Source organism: Astatotilapia calliptera, chromosome 20, assembly GCF_900246225.1.
Source record: "Astatotilapia calliptera chromosome 20, fAstCal1.2, whole genome shotgun sequence".
NCBI lineage: Eukaryota > Metazoa > Chordata > Actinopteri > Cichliformes > Cichlidae > Astatotilapia > Astatotilapia calliptera.
The window spans coordinates 8,081,045-8,106,389 of record NC_039321.1 but is presented as its reverse complement, the minus strand read 5'-3'; the positions used below and the strand labels follow the sequence as shown (position 1 = coordinate 8,106,389).

The window sequence follows — 25,345 nt, the reverse complement described above, 5'->3', positions numbered from 1 at the left end:
TTTTCAAGCACTTATGAAGAAAATGAGACCAAACAAGTGTTAATAAAAACCTTTAATTTTCATTTATTTCTAAGGTTTTCCAATAGTTGTTTCAAGCTTTTCTTGCCCATTTGACCCATCCAGCCCTGTCCCCCCGCCCCCAAGTGTTTCTCTAATGATTCCCCCCAGTTACAACCCTTAAGCTCCTCTACGATCAAAATAACCACATCTGTTGAACAACCTGCCAAATGGAAGAACGCTACAATAAAACACAAAACACGTGCCCGAAAAAGCCAGAAGAGCAGAGCAGAGAGAATCAAGTATCGGAGCGAACACGTTAAAGAGTATTCTTAGGAGGAAATACGCAAGAACTCTAACTAGACAAAAATGGAGTGTTGAGAAACCCAGAACTTAAGAGCAAGCTTGACACATTCAAGTGAAATACCTGAAATACAGCACCAGCTGAGGAAACAGAGCTTGGGAATAAACTCTATATACAGAAGATAGCTGCAGTTGTTTTTTTTTTTTTGTTCATTGTCAGAAATTCACAGTGACCAGCGAAACTGGACATATAGTGGGCACGACTACACTGCTGGTAAACTGTGGTGCTCATTGTGGTTATAAGCAGCAAGTGAATGCTTACAGCTCATACATTAATGCTATACATATATATACCTATGTACACAGAGTATAAATAAAACCACAACAAAATTCAAACCCAAATATATTTTTATACATCATTTAACACCAAAAGAAAAAAAAAAGGGGGGAGATTTTCTACTGTTACAATTTAGGAAATCCAATCAAATACATCATAACTTTACAATTGTCATTTGAAGTGCTCTGCTGCTGGGATAAAGACATGAACATACAGTCAAATAAAAGAAGACTTAAAAACAAAACAAAACTCTACAAAGCCCCCCCTCCCATCCTGTTTTTATTCAAGCTTGCTCTTAAGGATTTCCTACAGGTTGCCAGTTACAACACCCTTTGCTCAAATCTGTATCAGTTACCTTCATTAGTCCTGATTCTCAGCGATTCGTAATATAAGAAACCCATTAAAAAAATAGGAAATTATTTTGAGGAAAATAAGACCAAGGAAACAAATTTTAATAAAGACTGTTATTTTGATCATAGAGGTATTACAGGTCATCTAGAAAAAAGAAAAAACTACAAGTTAGAGAGAGAGAAAAAAAGGGGGAGACCAGAGATTTAAAGGGGCACTGTCTTTAAACAAATATTTTTTCTTAAACGGCTTTCTAGGATTTTTACTAGTGAGGACCTTTTTTTCCCGTTACACTGGAGTGTTCATAAGTGGGAGTGAAACGCATCGATCAACTGGGTGGGATGACAACTTTGCATAGACGAAAAAATAAAATTAGAGCTGTGTGACAAAACTGTATTTTGCTTGGAAGTATCCTCTACAACACATCACTGTAGTGGCCAAAAAGATTTAGTCAGATTTTTAAACGTAGAAGCTTAAATACAAAGGAAGTGCACAATTCCCTTTGAATGCCACTACCTATTCTTAGTTTAGACCCAGTGTCCAATGAGAAGCACCGCTCAGGGGAAATCTTAGCAATGCTAGCAGACCTAAAAGTGGTAGGTAGTTTGAGCCTACCGTGGCCATATATAAAGTTTGTTCTGCTCATGTTTTAGATAGAGAGACATGATTGGAAAGCCTGTCAGTGATTAACTAAACACACTTGAAGACTAATGCTATGACAATTTAAAAAGGCCCTTTTTTTGTGAAATGGCATTAAACACCTACTGTCTCTTTGAATCCTCTAAATCCCTGGGGTTGGAAATGACAAGGGGTCAACTTATGTCTGCTTTTTGATGTTTCCACCTCCTCCCACCCTTAACACTAACCCACAGCTACTTCCAGGTTGGTGCTTCAGCCTGACTTTGCTCCAACCAGAGACATCAGTCCATCTGTGCTCATGGACTTCGGGCGCTCCAGGGGGAAGCCCAGGGCTCTACTCCACACCAGCTGGGCCAGCACGCCGAGAGCACGGGACACACCGAAGAGCACAGTGTAGTAGTTCATTTCAGTCATTTGATAGTACTGAACATACACACAAACAGGAAAGCAGTCAGTTACTTCAGCATCTGTGATTATTTCAGTTAGATAACAAATGCATGATTATAATCCCAGGTCTTACCTGCAGCAGCACTCCACTGTGAGCATCTACATTGGGCCAGGGGTTCTTGGCCTTACCCTGCTCCAGGAGCACATTGGGTACAATCTTGTAAAGCTGGGCAACCATCTTGAACATGGGGTCATTGGGCAGATGCTTCAGGGCAAACTCACGCTGGCAGGTATAACGTGGATCAGTCTTCCTTAGGACAGCATGGCCATAACCTGGAACCACCTACAGCCAAGAAACCCAACATTTTTAACCTGACAGTGCACTCTTCTAGTCTCTCTGACAACTAAGTACTCACGAGACCTTCAGAAACGCATTAAGAACTTAAACACACCCATAAGGTCAATTTACAATCACTAATTACCCTAGCATGCATGTTTTGGGGAACAAAACCAGAAGAAACCAACCAGGTGCAGAACTTACATGTAAAACCACTTGCTGTTAGGTGACATCAACATCGTTCTATCTGTGCTAAAATACTATTATTTTACAAATTCTTTATGGTATACATTAACAATTTTAACCTATTATGAAAGACAAAAACAGAATTTAGTTAATCGGCAAATCAAACTAGAATATGAAGGTTTAGATGAAGGTCAGAGTAAATCAGGTGTAAAATATAGTAAATTATAAAAATTGTAATAATAGCAATTTCTTGGTTTTGGAAACAAAAAAAAACCCAAACTGTTGTAATTACACAACTTTCTTTGTGCCAACATTAAATCAACTACTCCTCTTAGTCCTGTAGGTGAAGGAAGACTATAAAAAACAATGATGCCATATAAAGTGACAACACTGCAACAACAATAAGCAACTTGTTGTGTTGATGTTGCTTTTGAGTTACTGCTTTGACAATGGGGTCCTAACAGATTTCACACACTTTTAGGGAGATTAGAACCAATTAGAAATGTTCAATGCAGAAAGCCTCATGCCCAAAGTTTCTACTCTTTTAGAAAACAACAAAAGCCCACTAGGGACTTTTTAAAGTGTTAATTTTTTCTTTTAATAAAGAATCTGGTTTGAGCTCCTCCAAAGGTTCCTAAATCTAGCTGTAACTTCTGGTAGAAACAACTGGACCCCTGACATCACCAGAAGTGTTATTCTGAAAATGAGTGAGAGTGGAAAATGAAGTCATAATAATAACTAGAGTTGTTTGTTTGCGGATGTGGTGCTTATTTACCCTTCCAGACTTGAGTGTGTTCCAGATATAATCCCTCATCCTCTCATCAGACACCTCTCCTCCCAACTCCTTCTGCAGAGCAGTCAGCCACACCAGTACCTCCTGTAGGTGCAGCAAAAACCCACAAAACAAGACAAAACAAAACACACATTCATAAGCTAAGTGAATTTTCTGCTGTATTTTTGTTGGCACTGTGTTTGAAATCAAACCAAAACTCATTTTAAGTGTCAATATGTCAAATATGTGAGCAAAGCGCAAATTGAAAGAAAAAAAATCATTATGAACATTTTAATCCAAAAATCATAGGTTACTGTACAACTGCTCATAATAGTTGGTCATATCATATGACTGTATTTAACTAGTTAAGTAGCTACCGTATTTTCACGACCATAAGGCGCACTTAAAAGTCTTAGATTTTCTTCAAAAAGTGCGGCGCGCCCTATAGCGCAGTGCGCCCTGTGTGTTGTAAGGAGGACGTAGTAGAGAACACCATGAGAACGCTAAAGGGTGAAGTGTGTGCGTTGACTTTATTGCACATACCTGTATAAAAGAACAGGTATGTGCGTTATGCAGGACATCGTTGTTTTAACAACCCTGAAAATGGCAAAGAGACACGCTTACGAAGCACAGTTTAAACTGAAGGCCATCAGCTACGCGGAGGAACATGGAAATCGAGCAGCGGCGAGAGAATTTAAGATTAATGAATCGATGGTTCGCAAGTGGAGGAAGCTGGAAAACAAGCTCCGGCAGGTCAAGAAGACGCAGCTGAGTTTCCGCGGACATAAGGCGATCATCAAGCAAAGAACGAGCGGGAGAAGCGTTTTGACGGTCACCATTCGGCTAAAAGCAGTTTCACTTTCACTTTTTATGAAACGGTGCCATTTTTCCATCCGGACCAGGACTACGGTAGCGCAGCAACCTCCAGCGGATTATAAGGAAAAGCTGGCCATCTTCCGCTCCTACTGCAGCAAACACATCGGCGACAAACACATCCAGCGATGGATGACCGATGGAGACCACAATTTAACCAAGAGTGGAAACCAGCGCCGGGCGAGTTACGCCACAATTTGCCAATGGATTGTAGATGCTTGGGCTAACATGTCTGCTGGCACTGTTGTTCGAGCTTTCGCAAAAGCCGGCATCATTTCCGAGGAGCCGCACGGCACGGAAAGTGACTCTGACAGTGAAGAAAGTGAACCTGGCATGTTTGATGGAGATTTAGCGCAGCTGTTCAATTCAGACACAGAGGATGAGGACTTCGATGGGTTTGATTGATGATAAAAATGTGAGTACCAAACTTTGTTTTGCTCCTGCTTTATTTTTAAATACGCACACTTGTATGCTTGTGTGTTGTTGATGATGACGATTACTGGTAATAAAAATGTGAGTAAGGTACCGAACTCAGGTTTGCTCCCGCTTTATTTTTAAATACGCATACGGTACTTGTATGCGCCCTATGATCCAGTGCGCCTTATGTGTGTGTTAAATACAGTAATGGCACACATAACTGAGACTGCGCCTTTTAGCACAGTGCGTCTTATGGTCGTGAAAATACGGTAATAAATAAATGAAGCAGGGATAGGCTCCAGCCCCCCTGACACTATAATTGGATAAGCACTTAAGAAAATGGATGGATAGTAATTAAACAGATGCCAAAATTTATTGGAGGAGGTAGAAGCAGCTTTGACAAATTGCTAGCTAATAAAAGGAGGGTAGACCTTCCCTCGGGTGCTGGTAATCAAGCAGTGCTTTGTGAACGTTATTGAACTCTAAAATAATATTTATAATTGAGCACCACAGCAGTTTGACTCTGAACTCTTGGTTCTTTGTCATTTTCACCTTTAGTGTTTGTCTACTGCACTGACCAAAAAACAGCCAAGTCCTCAATGATTATGTTGCCATGTTGACACAAAGGTGACAAGGTTGTTTCCTAATGAAAATGCTTTCTTTATAAAAAGATGAATGGGGGATTAACTTGGGATCGCCAAGTTGTTTCTATCAAATCTCTCAGTGTGAAAACAGAATGAAAATGATGATCTGTGCATTACTAACCTGATTGGCCAGGCCATGGAGAGGACCGGCCAAACCATTCATGGCAGCGCTGAAGGACAGGTAGGGGTCAGACAGGGCACTCCCCACTAGGTGGCTAGTGTGAGCACTGACATTGCCTCCTTCATGATCACTACAATTTTACAAACACACAAAAACACATAGTAATGAACACATTAAAATTATAATTCTAACAGTAAGGTTTCTAGAGTGTGCCATTTAAGTCTACACCGGCATCTGCTACACTTCATCACAATGGCAAATAGTAACACTGGGGAGGCTGGAGAGTTGTCAATCCTTTTTATCTGAGCAGAACCATCTGTGTGGGAGATAAATTGAATTTGCTCCTAGAGTTTGTCTGTTTTTTTTTCAGTGCACATATCCTACATGGCATGTTTGACTGCTAAACAAACTGCAGACTGTGTAAACCAATATCTATTTTTATTGTATATTGCATCAAATTCAGGATAAGAGGACTGCTGTCACAGTAAAAAGCAGGAATTTCTCCACATAAATAACTGAAGATGCTACTTTCTTGGTTAAATTTCTTTTTTTTTTTTTTCCTTTCTTTTTTTTCAACCCAGCATTTCTTTTGAGGCAAGAAAAAGCCTCGCTGCTCTAACTTCTGTCTGTCTGATAATAGCGATTTTATTTATATACATGCACCTTAGCAACAGTGGATTCTGTTTATTCAGGAGCACTGAGATTCATTACCTCAGCACTCAAACCTTAAAGCCTTTGCACATCATTGCACACTCAGGTTGGATGGTCTGTTTTGTCATGTTGTAGCAGTGTTGAGTAAGTTACTTTAAAAAGTAATTAATTACTAATTACTTAATCAATATTGTATTTAAAATACTTATCTAATTACTGTGTCAGAAAAGTAACTTAGTTACTCAGTAAGTGTTTTTTAAAAACCATATAAACCTTGAGTGGACAAACAATAGAAATTAAACTCTTTAAATAATAAATACATTTTTTGAAAGACGGAGACTCTACAGTACGCAGCGGTAGCATCTCTTCCACAATGTAGCCTGCAATCATTTTTTAAGCTCACCTTCAGACAATTTCTACGCTGCTGAAGTAAAATCAAGTTTTGCCTGATTAGCAGGAGTTGCCGCGGTGTTATCCATGGATGATGAACAAGGATCACTCAGAAGTGTTCGTCTATGCTCTCGTGTCAGTAGATTACTCATGCTATTAACAACGGCTGAGTTTTTTTCTCCCCAGGACATAGCTTACATATTACTGTAATGTTCTTGTCTGCTTGTTTCAGAAAAGTTAAGAGACGGGAATATTTCCGTTTCATAAAACAGCCACACGCTTCAGTCGAGTCCGACATCTTCCGCTTTAGAATACGACTATGCAGCAAACTGGCGCGAAATGACGTGCACCTGCACTACAGCGATGTTAAAGCGGCAGAGTTTACTTCTACGTTTAGAAGATAAATTATTGAAATGAAATAATGATATTCAGCGAGTTTAATTATTCTACAATGTAACGCAAGTACATTGTAAGTAACTGTAATTAAAATACCTAAAAATGAACAGTAATCAGTTACTCTACTTTTTCAGTGGAAAAGTAATTTAATTACAGTAACGCGTTACTTAGTAACGCATCACACCCAACACTGTGTTGTAGACTACACTACTACATAGGGCTGCACGATTTTGCATAAAATGAGAATCACGATTTTTTTGCTTAGAATTGAGATCACGATTCTCTCACGATTTTCTTTTCCAATATAAATATTTATTGCACTTATTAACTGCACATCAACTTTGTAACAGTTGAGACTGAACATAAAAACAATAAATAAACATAAAAACAACAAATGTCTCACGTTTTGTTGTTGCCGCAAAATGTTGTACTGCTTGAAATTCCGTCTCCACCGTTGCTCGACACTGCGTGTATAGAGCAGGTAGTGCAACAATAGAAAAATAGTTGCGGGACGGCACTGTTTGTCTAGGATGTTGATCATTTTCCTAAATCCCTCGTTTTGCACAGTGTTGATGGGAGCCATATCTTTGGTCAGGTGATAAGTGATAGCCTCTGTAAGTTCTTTGTGCCTGCGGGAGTTTGACGGGTATAGGGAAGCGCTGTATAAGGTTCCCGTTATTGATGTTTGGGTGGTTGATCGGGACGGATTTTCTCCTGTCACTTTCGTCATCCCTGACGTGCTCTCCGTTGTTTTTTCCCTGCCAATTTTAGCATCACACAGCACAGCTTCTGTATCACGTGGTATAAGGCTCCGCCCTTGTCATTTGTTGAGCAGGAAGAGTGAGCGCTTGTTTTCATGCAGATTACATCCCGGATGGATCAAAATGTGGTACAATCGTCATCTTTTTTTTTCTTTTTCTTTTTTAAATTGTTGTCATTTGGAAATGAGATCGCACATAAGTATGAATCGAGATCGCGATTTTCTAACGATTAATCGTGCAGCCCTACTACTATATATATATATATATATATTCCTATTTACAATACTATTCTCAGTCGGCTCCCATCTTACTTAACTGACCTACATCAACCAAAAAGTCTGGGAAGAGTTTTTGCTTCTGTCCATATTAAAATTGGAGAAACAGTCATTACATTTGCAGTTCCTTCCACCTGGATTAAGCAACTAATTCAACTAAGCTTGAGAAAAAAAAAGAAAAAGGTCATGCTAAATAAATTTAAGGTCACTTTAGGAAACCTGTAGGTAGTTACCTCAGGCTGTGTTATACCTGAGAACTACTGCTTCTGTTTGTAATAGTTTGGTTAGTTTTGATGGTCAGATGATGAAAAAAAACAAAAAAAAAAAACAAACCTATCATCCTCATCATTAATCAATCAAACCAAGTAGTGACATAATGTCATGCTGTCTAACTCCAGATAGGTTTGCGAGTTTCATTCTCATCTTTTCGACATCTGACTTAACATCTCTAATTCTTAGATTAAAAAGGCAAGACTTTGATTCAAGTGTTACTAGAAAAAAAATAAGATTAAATCCAACTTGTTTTATGTAAAAAGGCATCTTAAGTTGCACCTGTGGATAGTGAGGTAGAGCCTCATAAGCTCAGTGAACTGAGGATCACTGTAGCCCAGCATGTTGGTGAAGTTGTGGGACCAGTCGAGGTTGGAGTCGATAGCTCCGATACTGCTGCCTTCACGGTACAGGTTACGGTAGATCTTGGCAGCAATGCAGGGGAGCTTGGCAATCAAGTCCATAGAATCTTCATAGATAAACTTTAAAAAAAAAAAAAAAAAAAAGATAAATTACACAACAAGAAAAGACCACATGAAACCAAACTGAAAGCGTTCTTGTGTCTAAAGTGATTCAGTCTCTTGAGCAAAAAAAAAAAAAAAAAAAAAAAAAAAAAAAAATTCTATTAGTCCATATTTTTCAAAAAAAAAAGGTATGGGTGTAAACTCACCTCCCAGTACTTGGACTTGTGGACTCCCTCAGAGTAGGCCCGTGCAAAGCTGCTCTCACTGTTCAGAGCTGTAATGGCAGCGCTGAACTGGGACATGGGGTGCAGATTTGTGGGGAAATTATCCAACATGGTGACAACATGAGAGGGAAGTGCTGCTCTCTTTGCCCACTCTTTGGACACCCAGTTCACCTGGAAAGAAAGATGGACACAAAATAAATAGATGAGGCAGAAATCTCAGAAAACTCTTCGATCAATAAGGAGACAAATGTGTGTTGAGAATAAACATTTCCTCCTTGGCTGATTTGAGCAGATATGAGACGCAGGAAGAACAGATAGAGAGGTGCGCTTGAAAGTTGCAAGCATTTGAAAGGAGCATAGGTTGTCCTCATATCATTCTGTAAGGAGATAGTTGGCAGCAATAAAATCCCTATAGATTGTGTCTTGTTTCTCAGTTGTAAAAACAAGATACAACCTCTAGTTTATACACGCCAAATTTCAGAAACAGTTTTTCTTAGATATTGACTTTGGTTATTGATTCCCTGTAAAAATCAAGCTTATTCTTGTATCTACTTTCTAAAATTCTCACAGCTCCATATAGAAAACTTCACTCAGCCTTACTTGTGCTTCTCAGAGCTTTTAAATTAACATAAGTAGCTTTTATATTTCAGCGGCAGACGCTGTACAAAAAACTAAATACTGATGATTACAATTAGGGGGATAGGTTAATTGATTAATCCAAATTGCCTATAGGTGTGAATGCGGGAGTGAATGTGAGCGCGAATGGTTGTCTGTCTCTGTGTGTTAGCCCTGTGACAGACTGGCGACTTGTCCAGGGTGTACCCCACCTCTCGCCCTATGACAGCTGGCATAGGCTCCAGCGCCACCCGCAAACTTGAAAAGGAAAAGTGGAAGCAAATTGATGGATGGATTGATGGATACAATTAGAGCTGGCTTAGTTGATTCTGACTCTTGCTGCTACATAGGCCTATGTTGCTGAGACCTCTAAACTCACAGAGCACCTGTCTTGTGCTGTTCTGTATTTCACTCTGCAGGCATTTATTTATTATAGTATTGTATGTCATTTGCTTCTATTTTCTTTCTTGTAGTTTGTGCATTTTGTTCTGTCCTCTCTGTCCCTGTACCTTTTTCTGCAAAAATTGCAAATCTTTGAGTTTAAAACTGCATGCATTTCATCAACAGTGACTGGCCCTACCAACCTGCCCAGAGGTTATTATTGTTGTGTCATTTGGTTTGTAAAATGCTCATCTTCGCTTTCCTCAACCCAACCAATCAAGGCAGACTGCCACACACACAGAGCCTGTTTTTTTACTCCCCACTGCAAACAGGTTCTTGCTCAAGGGTGGGTTGTTTTTTTTTTTTGAGCCTTAAGTGATTCTCAAAATTTTGGTTACTCAGCGCAAATATATTTTTAAAGGCTGCACAAGAGAAATGCTCACGTCAAGACATTTAGTGTAATATATCACTTCAGTTGGTTGTTTGTGTGTATTTGTCAGTTTTTCACTGAGTTAGCTTTTAAACTACTGTTAAGCTACCATTTCTTTTATTGTGAACTTAAAGAAAAATTAAATGTAGAGGATAACTAGAAACGAATGAAATTAAGACATTTCTGAGTTAAAGATTACTATATAAATTTTTTCCTTGACAAGGCCACGGAATTTATTTATTTTTTAACAAGGATGGCAGTTTGCACTTTGAGAAGAACCAAGGTTAAAATTTAATGTGCCTTGAGCCTTTGTACATTTGTATCTGTCATTACATAAATACACTTGAACTGAACACACGCCAAGCATCTTGTTATTCACCTTTCCATGATGCAAAAGAAAATGTCATGATTCATGTATTTGGTACCTTAACTGATCCAGGTGCCAAAGTCACCTTATTTACTGCACTGCAAGAATATTCAGTTTTGATGAAGCATTCTGAAGAGATTTGACAGCATCTGACATACCATGACAGATAGCTGCTCACTGAAACTCCAGTAGGCAACAACATTTTACGACAATAACTTCTTGCATCGACTCACCTGCTCCTCGGTTGGGACCTGTCCTGTGACCAGCAGCCAGAAAAGACCCTCGGGCAGTGGCTCCTCACCTCCTGGAGCTTTAGGCAGCAGCTTCTGACACTCTGGAATACTGTAGCCCCTGAAGCGGATGCCCTGATTATCAAAGTAGAGATGAGAGGGGAGAGAAGATGTTGAAGTAAATGTTATTTGTGATAATTAGCTACATATTCCTGTTATCATCAAATGCACAATCAATTGAGTGCTGGCAAGCTGCTAATATAAGCTGCATCTCTACCAATGAATATTGATGATTCAATGCCTCAGAGTGCCTCAGCTTTGGCCAGAAAGCAATCAACTCAAGTGCCTACAGGGAATGCTAATGCGCATGCAGCTAAGAGTAAAATAACAGAAAAAAAGCTTACCATAATAATACCTTGTGCTTTTTGTGTTTAGAGTCTGACTGATAACATGTTTGTTCAAAAACCTTAACTGATTTAAATTTAAGATGTCATGCCAGTGCAGCTTTCTGGCTGCTGCCTTTTCTACATTACTTCCAAGAACTCTCCGCACAGAGCAGCAAGTGGTCACTGCTATGAGAACTTACACTATGCACTCTGCGCTTTTGTCATCGATGTTGAACGTGAGCAGAGAGCAACCATTAATCTCTAATATAGATTAACCTGAATTTCAAGCTATAATATACAATATACTGTTCACAGTAATGTTGGGCAATGATAAGAAAATTAAATATCGCGACAGAATATGGGTAAAACGCGCATGCGCAGTGCCTTTATTTTCATACACACATGGTGGAAAAAGCGTGGCGGCGACAGAGAATGAGAAGGGCGAAAGCAGATCGTTGAATGAAACAGATGAACCAGAATTGGTTTATAAAAATGGTTCAACTTCAGTGATGTGGAACTGGTTTGATTTTTGTCCGTCAGATAGCCACCAAAGCAAAGTGTTTTGTAGAACATGTAAGCGGGCCGTCCTTATTACTGTATTTTTCAGACTATACGGTGCTCTTAAAAGCCTTTAATTTCCTCAAAAATTGACAATGCACCTTACAATCCGGTGTGCCTTTTGTATGAATTCTGGTTGTGCGTACTGACCTCAAACCAATTTTATGCGGTACACAGCGCTCAGAAAACTGTCAAAAAAATGTTGAAGCTTACCAGTCGTACTAAAAAGCCGCACCGCTTGATGGATTGTCGGAACATTAAGAGTACCGTAGTCAGGAGCCTCGTGGAGTAATACGTACTGTTTCAACATAATTTTACCGTATTGTGTGTGTGGCACTTATGCGTATGAAGCGGATTTTAAACTCAAGGCTATCTGACTGTTTTGTTTCGCTTAATCTGCCTTATAATCAATCCCGTGCACCTTATGGTCTGAAAAGTACGCATTTGACTTATTTATTTGGCACACTGCAGTTTCATGTTGCAAAGCACCTCTTTTAACTTTTGTGGATATTATGCATGGTTATGCTGAGGATACGTTGGCCCATTTCCACTGGAAATGCCTTTTGGTTAAACTGTCAGCAAGGAATTTGCGTTTGCACTGTTAAATTTGTACATGGCTTTAATGCACATAAAAAACAGCTGCTTTTTTAAGTGAAAATAAAGTTATGCAGGGTTTTGAGGTATGGAGTTGTAAAATATTTTGTCTTGCATCAGTTATAACGTCAGTTGTATGGTTATCGCAAATTTTCAAATATATAACGGGCTAAATATTTTTGGCCATATTGACCTGCACTACTTTGCAGTACTGACTCGTTCTGTTTCTAAACAACCTCAAACCTAGTGTGGCACCTCTGTCTTGCAAACCCCCCCCCCCCTTCTTTTTTTTTAAAATACAAATGTACCAACAAACGCAGGCACTAATAGATCTGCAATAATATATCAGTGTATTCTCTGTAGCTCTGATACTGACCTCCTCAGGATCCAACACAGAGGTTTCATACACCAGACCCTTCATTCCCCTCATACCCCCATAGACCTATGGATGAAAACAAACAAAAACATGGAATGACATTCAGAAAATTGTCTTGCCAATAATATATATAAACAGCCGTGTGTGTTTGTAGTAACAAAGTTACGCTATACTGGACTTTAAAACATTTTATCTACTGCTTATTTTTATCAGTAGACCATTTCAGAAGCTCACCTCTTTGCTTTTGCTATCAGTGTCCACCAAATGTCTTTATAAAGGCAGGAAGAAACATCCTAAATACTATTCAGGTTTGTAATTCTGCACACAGGATAATAAGTTAATAGACACTGAATGCATTATTGCCGTGACACATGAAGCTCAACTTAAATCTACAATGCAACAAGTTAGATGCAGTGTTTGATAGATGGAAGAGGATAGATTTGTTGCAGTGGTGTGTGTGTGTGCGTGTGTGCGTGTGTGTGTGTGTGTGTGTGTGTGTGTGCGTGTGAGAGAGAAAGTGCAAGTGCCAGTTTACAGTGGAGGTTTGAGTGAGTCAGCTCAAATATCCCTGTTGGCAGGAAGCAGCACAATTTGTGACCTTTGAGGGAGATGACCGAACAGTGATACCTGGCACAGTAAACAAGACCAGGCAGGCCTACATGGATTATGAGCAGCTGATCTGCATCAAGGTAAAGCCCTCCCTGAATTAATATAATCGATCTGAGGAATCCAGCTCAGTGACTCGCTTGTGTGAGGGTCTTATTTTATTCAGCTCACTAAACGTGTGCAAAAATCTCCGCCACTTACCATGTCTACAGTAATCTGCCCTATGTTGGTTTTCCCATACTGTTGTTTGAAGTTCTTGATCCTGGTCTGTTCTTTAGGAATGAGGTCTGAGAGGACATCCTTCAGATTCTGTAAAAGACGATGTTTACTCTTTAATGCCCTTGAATAAACATTCAGCCTTAAAATAGACTACATTCCCTTGTGACCTGTGGTTAAACAAACTTTATGCAAACATTTCAGGAAAAAAAATGATTTATTGCTCCACAAATGTCAATATCTTCACAGAGACCACAGAGTAAGAACCAGTGTCTCTTCCAAAGGTTGTTAACACAAACAGTAAAACTACAGAACAGCTATATAAAACAAGCAGAAAACAGTGGAGTAAATTAAATGCACTTACTGTTGTTGATGCGCTGGCATTTCTGGCAGCCACAAATAGGAAAGAGGCATTCTGCAGAACATATTAGGAAATACAATTTGGATTGTTAGTACAACAAAACAACATTATAGTAATAACAGAATTTCTAGACTACCTACTGCTTGTATTTAAAATGAAACAACCTTGGAGGACCTTAAAAGCTACAAAACATTTCTAAGGATAATACTGCAATCAGTCTGTGAGTGAAATGGCTCCAACTCTTTCTCTGTAGTAAGCAATATACATGTTAAACGAATCACCGTGTTCTTACCAAGTGTACAGAAACTTTTACACAGGAAAAAAAAAACATTTTCTATAATAATTTTTTTCTCTTTCCCACAGTAACAACTGTTCTTATTGTGGTCCAGAAAAAAACATTACACTACAAGCAAACAGTATTATATTTATATAATACCGTATGCTTGTTTTGTCCACAGCACTAGCATGGCTGTCACTCAGGAGGTAGCGCTACTAATTGGAAGGTCAGTGGTTCGGTTAGAGGCTCCTCCAAATGTTAATGTATCCTTGTGCAAGACTGGTGCTACACCAATATTACACTGATTGTTACAAGCACAAGCCCATTTCCATTCCTGCTCTTCATCAAACAATTTCTGAACACTAACCATTACATGGTACCAAATACATATCGGCTACTGATGTTGGTAAATGCCATCTTATTTTTTTAATATGACGATAACAGTGTAGAGCACCATATTTTCAGTAACAATGTTTGTTTTCTGTACTGGTGCATGCCTAATACATATAATTACAGGTTCTTTCTAGCATTTTACCTATTAAAGTGTACCTTGTAGCATAACACATAGCTTTCACTAAACTAAGCAGTTATTCAGAGTAGTTTCTCCATTTTCATCCTCATCGTTTTATAACTGCCACTCAAACTTGCCCAAAATTTAGAGTTAAAAAAACAACAACACTTATAACTGGGTAGTTCACAGTACATGGCCTGCAACAAAGGCCACTAGTGACAGCCATTTCAGGGCATTCTGCACCTGAAGGTTTCAGGTGCATTCAAAGTCTGACAACCTGCCCCCAAAAAAAAAAAAAAAAAATCGGATCACAAACTGGGGCTTTGTGTTATCTGCCAATACTGTGGAGATGTTCCAAGTCACAAATATTACCCCACCTCTTTCAAACAGCACAGTGTGCACTTTTTCTAAAAACCTCACACCACAATCTCATTATAATAAACAAATTATTCACGCTCGTGTGTCATTTCTAGTTTGTTTTTTTCACAATGTTAATGCTGGTGTAAAACAATCAGACTGGTCCTGTAAAGCCAGGAAAAGTACATCTAGTCTTATTCTTTCAGATCTAACTGTTGGTAAAATGTAAACCAGCCATTACATGTATCCAAGGGGCAAATCCAGAGTGAAGCAACCTAATTACTCACAAACTAGGAAAAGATGCCTCCTTCCTTTCATGTCAAGGCATGAATTAAAAAAAAAAGTTTTTATGAAAGTACTCTTAATGGAAACTCATTGATAGTATTGAGAAGTTCAGCTGGCTGTCTTGCTCACTAGTGAAATGCGACTCCTGTGTGTTCATTTAAACATATCAGTAGATTATCAATGGGCAGGAGACAGTTACTCCTTATAACCACAACCGTTTTGAATAATCAGGACCATCAAGGCTCAGCGAAACAAAAAGGTAGGGTGCGTCACTACACACACAGTTTACCCAGCTGAGCATCGGGGAGATTATGTAACAGCTCAGTGTCTTAAATATAGAGCACCAGTTAAACTCACTCACTCCCAACTGTCCATCAGCCAGGGTTAAAGAGCAACTATGGCAAGTACTCCACACAAAAAGGCAACCCCTCCGGAGGCTGTGTTTAGAAGAAACACATGATACTTGAGTGATTAGCAACAAAGCCACCCTCTCTATGGACAAACAAATCAAAACAGACATCTTGGTATAAGGAATACACATTTTAATGACATTTAAATCTAGAGGTACTTAAAACAATCCCCTTTTTCAAAAGATGAAATGATCTGAAGCAAGAAAAAAATAAATCATGAGACTCTCCTTTATAAGACTTCATTGTGTTACTAAAAATCACATGACTTTCATAGTTCAGACACATACGTTCTTATGCAACTACAGCTTACTAATAAATCTCCAGAGCAAAGATTACAAATGATAAGAGAGAAAGGTAACTGTGACATAGGTGAGGTCCCCACATATGATAGAGATTTCAAAGAAAGAGAGACACTACTTAGTCGCCATGACTGAAAAATTATCTCTATTATTTCAGTAGTAGGAGACTTGACTTGATATGGCAACCAAGTAGTTCATACTGAGAGGTCACTGGAGTAAAGCAGTAGACTAAGGTCACTGGAAGGGTACTTTAAGATTGACAGGCTGGCCAAAGCATATTTTAAATGATTTAATTAAAACAAAGTCATTTATCTGTTCAAATAATCACATTTTTTCAATGGACATTACAGCAATATGCTCTTCCAAATGCAACTGGATATGTTGGATATTTATAAAAACATAAGATATTAAATGTGCCCTGCCCATTTCATAAACCATAAATCTTACTTCTGTCTCCATGTCAAGATAAAGCCACATTTAACTGGTTAATATCCAACCTCACAGACAAAACCCAGACTGCTGCTGATGGGATTATATCATCAATCATGCAATTTTACCATTAGAAACAGAACACCACAGGGGATCTCTAGTTGTCAATGTAATTATTTTAATGAATACCTAATTGTCCTAGCTCAGAGTATGACTATGCTTCATCTACCTTTAACATTTTCCAAGCAGCCAAATCTGAGTTTTAAAGGCAGAAAATAAAAATGGCTATATGCCCTTACAAAACACTTTCACTTAAGGGAAAATAAAACTGTTTATAATTAAAGAACCCTGACTTCCTCCACTGTAGTCAACCTTCATGCCTGTCCTTGACCATGGACATCTTCAAGATTGTGGGGTGTACCTATAAATACTTCTGCAGTTAAACCACGTCTAATATACAACATTTTATACTCATCACTGCTCTTTTTGAAAAGGTTGAATGAACTTCCTTCCCGTCATGAATTAAAAGCTATCTTATGGTATTCATTTGTAAAGCTTTCAAACCATCCCATAACTATTATATTATTAACCACACAACATAATAAATACTTCACCTCTTAACCCCAGATGTTCCAAAGGTATGCACCCTTCTACCTTGTAAGTAGTATGATCTCTACCTTTAGATATCATAAAGTTTTATTATATGATTTTTGCAGCTTTTTTCCGCTGTAATTGTCTGCTGACTGCCTCTTCATAGCTCTTATTTTAAGAGGTCTTTTCAGTGGACCTAACCTGATTACATAAAAATTGATTTATGAAAAATGATTTATACCGGCTATTCAGCTGTATTTTAAACATAAGCATTATATGGTTGGTTAAAATCTTAATATGAAAATCAACTGCGATGGTGAATAAACACAGAGTTTAACGTGAATTTAAAAGAAAGTACAATTTAATGTTATTACGCTATACTACAAATAGTAGAAACTCGTAGCGTAAAGTTAAGAGTCTGCTCTGTGCTGGTTGGACAAACATACCACAGTTATGACACTACAAGGCCAACATGAGTGCAATGATTCATGCGCTACCGTTAGCTAACAAGATACGAGCTGTCAAACAGAACACGGCTTCTGTCTCTGAATAATATCTACGAAAAACAGGGTCCATACATTACTATGATTAAAGTTCTTGTCAGTGTTTAAGCAAATTGCAAAAAACTCGGCCAATTGCATTTCACAATGTGGTTGACAGGGCTAAGCTAGCCTGTTAGCTACCAAACCCGACGTTAGCTTAAAGGAAACGTCCACAGATTTAACCAAGAAAGCGGCATCGAGGCTCATTCTGTTTCTCTTACCTTTGAATTAAGTAGTTTGGGCGCTAGCCTGGTGACAGTGAGGAACGACATTGTGTCTGTCTAAAAGTCTTATTTCCAGTTATTCTTTACAACTAAGACAGCCGCTGCCAGTGCACCGCGGACCTGGTTGAAGGTGCCCCTCCAGAAAGCAGAAGGTTGAAGAGGGATTCAGGCCCGCATTTACAAACAGCGTTGATTGGACAATGGGCTGGATCGGCGCACTTACGTAAAGGCATCTGATTGGTTTACATACCGTTGAGGTTATTTTTATTGGATAGAGATTCTCCTTCAACCTGTGACGAGGGCTGAATATCAGGCTCTGTTCACAAACACTGACATTAAAAAACCGCGCAATTATTTAGCTTAATCTGACAAATCGAACAAATTGAAGGATTTTTCTTCTAAAATGATCTTTATCCTTCCTATTGTTCAGATGCAGTTAAAGAGCTTTTTTGTGAGGCTACAGTAACATATACTTATGTTTGCCATGCACTCATACACCTGGACAAAAAAGACTCATATGTTCGAATGCTGTTCATAGATTTCAGTTCAGCATTCAACACTATAATCCCCCAACAGCTCACTCAAAAACTGGTCCAGCTGGGGCTCAACACCTCACTGTGCAACTGGCTGTTGGATTTCCTCACCGGAAGACCTCAAGCAGTACGGGTCGGCAGTAATACATCCAGCACCATCATTTTAAACACGGGGGCCCCGCAGGGATGTGTGCTGAGCCCCCTCCTCTTCACTCTGCTGACCCATGACTGCACTCCATCATATAGCTCCAACCTCTTCATCAAGTTTGCGGACGACACAACGGTGGTGGGTCTCATTAGCAACAGGGATGAGACCGACTACAGAAGTGAGGTGAGACGCCTGGCCACGTGGTGTGTTGACAACAATCTCTCTCTGAATGTGGAGAAGACGAAGGAGATTGTTGTGGACTTCAGGAGAATGCACACCCAACATGCTCCTCTGACCATTGACGGAGCGTCTGTGGACAGAGTGAGCAGCACCAAGTTCTTGGGTGTGCACATCACAGAGGATCTCTCCTGGACGTACAACACCACAGCACTGGCCAAGAAATCACAGCAGCGTCTCTTCTTTCTCCGCAAACTAAGAAGAGCAGGAGCACCAGCCCCCATCATGTACACTTTCTACAGAGGCACCATCGAGAGCATCCTGTCGAGCTGCATCACTGTGTGGTTTGGAGCCTGCAATGCGTCCTGTCATAGAACCCTCCAACGCATAGTGAGAGCTGCAGAGAGGATCATTGGTGTCTCTCTCCCCTCCCTCCAGGACATTTACAGCACCCGACTCACTAAAAAATCCCTTTGCATAGCGGCTGATCCCACGCACCCAATGCAAAGCTTCTTCAAGCTGCTGCCGTCAGGGAGGAGACTGCGGAGTCTCCAGGCCAGGACCAGCAGACTGAAGGACAGCTTCATCCATCAGGCTGTCAGGAAGCTTAACTCCCTCCCGACTGCCACCACCTCATAAGACTTTGTTGTTATACTATCTCTTACTGTACATTACTAAATCTCCATTTGCACTATTTGCCTATTTGCACTACTCTGCCTGGTTTACACTCAATGTCATTTACCCTTACCTGAATACTGTATATTGTATATTGTATAGCTTTCTTGTTAATTAGTGTGAATGCTTGAAAAGCATTCACAGTATTGTTCTTCTAATCTTTATTCTATTTTATTAGTGTGAATGCTTGAAAAGCATTCACAGTATTGTTCTTCTAATCTTTATTCTATTTTATTTATTAGTGTGAATGCTTGAAAAGCATTCACAGTATTGTTCTTCTAATCTTTCTTATTATCTATTATTCCATATTCCGTACGTTTTTTGGCATCTAACTCCTTCAAAACCGTTCAACTTAGAAAAACCATTCAAACACCTTCAGATTCCTCTTCTTTTGGACAAGACTGCTTCTATTTTTCATATTTTTAACATTTATATTTTTAATTTTATTCAACTTTATTCAACAAAAATTTATAATGTATTTCAATGGGGAGACCCTTCAAATCCTCATTCAACTTACTCATTTTTAAACTCTTACTACTTCCACATACATTGACATAGAGCCACCATTCAAACTTTAAAACGAAGACAAGACATTCAACTATTCAACTTGTATTTATCTTTTCAATATCTATTATACTTTTTCTTCAGTTCCAGTTTAAGTTTCATGATGTTTTTTCAGCCGTTTCAGAGTTTATAATGGGTGTGTATGGGACGGAATGTTGGGGCTAGAGTGAGGCAGCTCAACTGCTAGAGTGAGAGGAGCAAAAAAATTAATCTTAAAATCTTTTTTAAAACTGCTGCTGTGTCCGCAGCGTTTGCTCTACAGGTATGATTTTACCCTCAAAACGTAGCCATCGCTGTCCTCTTTCATCCAATGTGTTTACTATTGTCCTAGGTGTTATGGTTCTTTCGTAAATGTCACCAATGCACAGCCTCCTCCCTCCAACTCTTCCATAGACTCTAATGTTAAAATGGCTCAGAAGGTTCGTTTGAAAATCAGAAGAGCATGGTGTCTTTCCACTGTCACCACGTCCATATAATAAACTCCACAGGCATGAAAACTGAGAATTCAGTAGACTAGAAGCTGCTGTCGCTCACGGTGAAAGAATTTTGTCAATACGACTTTTACTTTTCATTTGGGAACGATTTGTTTCGGCCTGACTTTTCTGTTCATTTTAAGCAGCAAAAGTGAGGCGCATGTCTGTGTACGTGTGTATGGAGCCATTGGGTGCGGTCACTATAGCAACCAGGCTCACACCTGCCTGCTTAACGAGCTCTGCCTGCCACTGTACCAAGATTCAGCTTAAGCACTTCTCTTTCAACTGCTGCTGTGTCCACAGTGTTAAAGCCATCATTTTACCCTCAAATTGTCGCCATTATTGTTCTCTTTCCAACACCATATCTTTCAAAGCTCAGGCATTTAAACTTTTTAAACTGTGTGGATCAAAGTGGAGGGATCACATTTTAGTCATTCAGTGATTCAAAGAATATGACCTTTTAAAGCTGTTTTCTGACTCTAAATGTTCTTTTATCATTTCTTAGGGTTTTCTAATTTACAATTAAAACATTTTCAGCTTTTTTCCAACTTCTTCTGTGTAACCTTCAGCTTTTAGCAGTTCAGCACTTTTGTTTTCAGGTTAAATTCGGGTTTTTTTTTTAAAATCTCATTCAAAATTTTTAACTTAAATTCAGTAATTATTTCATTTCAGTGCATACATTCAGATTCAAGCATTCACACTGCAGTTTCTTCAGAAAATGCACTTTCTAGTTATTATTCTGTATTCCGTACGTTTTTTGTAATCTATCTCCTTCAAAACCGTTCAACTTAGAAAAACCATTCAAACACCGTTAGATTCCTATTCTTTTGGACAACACTGCTTCTATTTTTCTCATTTTTAACATTTATATTTTTTATTTTATTCAACTTTATTCAACAAAAAATTATAATGTATTTCAATGGGGAGACCCTTCAAATTCTCATTCAAATTCCTCCTCTTTAAACTGTATCTACTTCCACATACATTGACATAGAGCCACCATTCCAACTTTAAAACGAAGACAAGACATTCAACTATTGAACTTGTATTTATCTTTTCAATATCTATTATACTTTTTCTTCAGTTCCAGTTTAAGTTTCATGATGTTTTTTCAGCCGTTTCAGAGTTTATAATGGGTGTGTATGGGACGGAATGTTGGGGCTAGAGTGAGAGAGCTCAACTGCTAGAGTGAGAGGAGCAAAAAAATTAATCTTAAAATCTTTTTTAAAACTGCTGCTGTGTCCGCAGCGTTTGCTCTACAGCCGCCATTTTACCCTCAAAACGTAGCCATCGCTGTCCTCTTTCATCCAATGTGTTTACTATTGTCCTAGGTGTTATGGTTCTTTCATAAATGTCACCAATGCACAGCCTCCTCCCTCCAACTCTTCCATAGACTCTAATGTTAAAATGGCTCAGAAGGTTCGTTTGAAAATCAGAAGAGCATGGTGTCTTTCCACTGTCACCACGTCCATATAATAAGCTCCACAGGCATGAAAACTGAGAATTAGGTAGACTAGACATTGCTGTCGCTCACGGTGAAAGAATTTTGTCAATACGACTTTTACTTTTCATTTGGGAGCGATTTGTTTCGGCCTGACTTTTCTGTTCATTTTAAGCAGCAAAAGTGAGGCGCATGTCTGTGTACGTGTGTATGGAGCCATTGGGTGCGGTCACTATAGCAACCAGGCTCACACCTGCCTGCTTAACGAGCTCTCCTGCCACTCTGCCAAGATTCATCTTAAACACTTCTCTTTCAACTGCTGCTGTGTCCACAGTGTTAAGCCATCATTTTACCCTCAAAACGTCGCCATCGTTGTTCTTTTTCCAACATCTTGTCTTTCAAAGCTCAGAGATGTAAACTTTTTAAACTGTGTGGGTCCAAGTGGAGGGATCACATTTTAGTCATTCAGTGATTCAAAGAATATGACCTTTTAATATTCTTTCAGATGTTTTCTGACTCTAAATGTTCTTTTCTCATTTCTTAGGTTTTTCTAATTTACAATTAAAACATTTTCAGCTTTTTTCCAACTTCTTCTTCTGTGTAACCTTCAGCTTTTAGCAGTTCAGCACTTTTGTTTTCAGGTTAAATTCGGGTTTTTTTTTTTTTTTTTTATCTCATTCAATATTTTTAACTCAAAATTCAGCAATTAATTCATTTCAGTGCATACATTCAGATTCAAGCATTCACACTGCAGTTTCTTCAGAAAATGCACTTTCTAGTTAGTGTGAATGCTTGAAAAGCATTCACAGTATTGTTATTCGAATCTTTATTCTATTTTATTATTATCTATTCCGTACGTTTTTTGTAATCTATCTCCTTCAAAACCGTTCAACTTAGAAAAACCATTCAAACACCATTAGATTCCTATTCTTTTGGACATGACTGCTTCTATTTTTCTCATTTTTAACATTTATATTTTTAATTTTATTCAACTTTTTTCAACAAAAATTTCCCATGTATTTCAATGGGGAGACCCTTCAAATTCTCATTCAACTTCCTCCTCTTTAAACTGTATCTACTTCCACATACATTGACATAGAGCCACCATTCAAACTTTAAAACGAAGACAAGACATTCAACTATTCAACTTGTATTTATCTTTTCAATATCTATTATACTTTTTCTTCAGTTCCAGTTTAAGTTTCATGATGTTTTTTCACCCGTTTCAGAGTTTATAATGGGTGTGTATGGGACGGAATGTTGGGGCTAGAGTGAGGCAGCTCAACTGCTAGAGTGAGAGGAGCAAAAAAATTAATCTTAAAATCTTTTTTAAAACTGCTGCTGTGTCCGCAGCGTTTGCTCTACAGGTATGATTTTACCCTCAAAACGTAGCCATGGCTGTCCTCTTTCATCCAATGTGTTTACTATTGTCCTAGGTGTTATGGTTCTTTCATAAATGTCACCAATGCACAGCCTCCTCCCTCCAACTCTTCCATAGACTCTAATGTTAAAATGGCTCAGAAGGTTCGTTTGAAAATCAGAAGAGCATGGTGTCTTTCCACTGTCACCACGTCCATATAATAAGCTCCACAGGCATGAAAACTGAGAATTAGGTAGACTAGACATTGCTGTCGCTCACGGTGAAAGAATTTTGTCAATACGACTTTACTTTTCATTTGGGAACGATTTGTTTCGGCCTGACTTTTCTGTTCATTTTAAGCAGCAAAAGTGAGGTGCATGTCTGTGTGCGTGTGTATGGAGCCATTGGGTGCGGTCACTATAGCAACCAGGCTCACACCTGCCTGCTTAACGAGCTCTGCCTGCCACTGTGCCAAGATTCATCTTAAGCACTTCTCTTTCAACTGCTGCTGTGTCCACAGTGTCACAGCCATCATTTTACCCTCAAATTGTCGCCATTATTGTTCTCTTTCCAACACCGTATCTTTCAAAGCTCAGGCATTTAAACTTTTTAAACTGTGTGGATCAAAGTGGAGGGATCACATTTGAGTCATTCAGTGATTCAAAGAATATGACCTTTTAATATTCATTCAGATGTTTTCTGACTCTAAATGTTCTTTTCTCATTTCTTAGGGTTTTCTAATTTACATTTAAAACATTTTCAGTTTTTTTCCAACTCCTTCTTCTGTGTAAACTTCAGCTTTTAGCAGTTCAGCACCTTTGTTTTCAGGTTAAATTCGGGGGTTTTTTGTTTGTTTTTTTAAAATTTCATTTAATATTTTTAACTCAAAATTCAGTAATTAATTCATTTCAGTGCATACATTCAGATTCAAGCATTCACACTGCAGTTTCTTCAGAAAATGCACTTTCTAGTTATATTTTATTATTATGGATTCCGTACGTTTTTTGTACTCTATCTCCTTCAAAACCGTTCAACTTAGAAAAACCATTCAAACACCATTAGATTCCTATTCTTTTGGACATGACTGCTTCTATTTTTCTCATTTATAACATTTATATTTTTAATTTTATTCAACTTTTTTCAACAAAAATTTCCCATGTATTTCAATGGGGAGACCCTTCAAATTCTCATTCAACTTACTCATTTTTAAACTGTATCTACTTCCACATACGTTGACATAGAGCCACCATTCAAACTTTAAAACGAAGACAAGACATTCAACTATTCAACTTGTATTTATCTTTTCAATATCTATTATACTTTTTCTTCAGTTCCAGTTTAAGTTTCATGATGTTTTTTCACCCGTTTCAGAGTTTATAATGGGTGTGTATGGGACGGAATGTTGGGGCTAGAGTGAGGCAGCTCAACTGCTAGAGTGAGAGGAGCAAAAAAATTAATCTTAAAATCTTTTTTAAAACTGCTGCTGTGTCCGCAGCGTTTGCTCTACAGGTATGATTTTACCCTCAAAACGTAGCCATGGCTGTCCTCTTTCATCCAATGTGTTTACTATTGTACTAGGTGTTATGGTTCTTTCATAAATGTCACCAATGCACAGCCTCCTCCCTCCAACTCTTCCATAGACTCTAATGTTAAAATGGCTCAGAAGGTTCGTTTGAAAATCAGAAGAGCATGGTGTCTTTCCACTGTCACCACGTCCATATAATAAACTCCACAGGCATGAAAACTGAGAATTAGGTAGACTAGACATGGCTGTCGCTCACAGTGAAAGAATTTTGTCAATACGACATGTACTTTTCATTTGGGAGCGATTTGTTTGGGCCTGACTTTTCTGTTCATTTTAAGCAGCAAAAGTGAGGCGCATGTCTGTGTACGTGTGTATGGAGCCATTGGGTGCAGTCACTATAGCAACCAGGCTCACACCTGCCTGCTTAACGAGCTCTCTCTCTCTCTCTGCCAAGATTCATCTTAAACACTTCTCTTTCAACTGCTGCTGTGTCCACAGTGTTAAAGCCATCATTTTACCCTCAAAACGTCGCCATCGTTGTTCTTTTCCAACATCTTGTCTTTCAAAGCTCAGAGATGTAAACTTTTTAAACTGTGTGGGTCCAAGTGGAGG

The 25,345-nt window shown here is 38.7% G+C and overlaps 1 protein-coding gene across 1 annotated transcript; it reads right to left on the bottom strand.

The window, feature by feature from the left end:
• Positions 1-1,364: 1,364 nt before the first annotated feature.
• On the bottom strand, positions 1,365-18,016 carry cs (citrate synthase). Its single transcript, XM_026153992.1, has 11 exons — positions 17,835-18,016; positions 13,916-13,966; positions 13,537-13,644; positions 12,730-12,795; positions 10,819-10,950; positions 8,775-8,963; positions 8,387-8,586; positions 5,362-5,491; positions 3,310-3,411; positions 2,145-2,354; positions 1,365-2,047 (listed from the first exon to the last, which is right to left on the bottom strand). Exons 1-11 carry the CDS (start codon positions 17,883-17,885, stop codon positions 1,877-1,879), a joined length of 1,410 nt encoding a protein of 469 aa, XP_026009777.1. The 5' UTR covers positions 17,886-18,016; the 3' UTR covers positions 1,365-1,876.
• Positions 18,017-25,345: the final 7,329 nt, after the last annotated feature.

Bases quoted from the DNA above. Each gene is read 5' to 3' on its own strand.
- cs (XM_026153992.1), bottom strand. From the start codon at position 17,885: ATGTCGTTCCTCACTGTCACCAGGCTAGCGCCCAAACTACTTAATTCA. The intron at 13,645-13,915 runs GTAAGTGCATTT...CGTCTTTTACAG, and splicing joins ATGCCAGCGCATCAACAACA to AATCTGAAGGATGTCCTCTC. The intron at 3,412-5,361 runs GTTAGTAATGCA...CTGCACCTACAG, and splicing joins TCCATGGCCTGGCCAATCAG to GAGGTACTGGTGTGGCTGAC.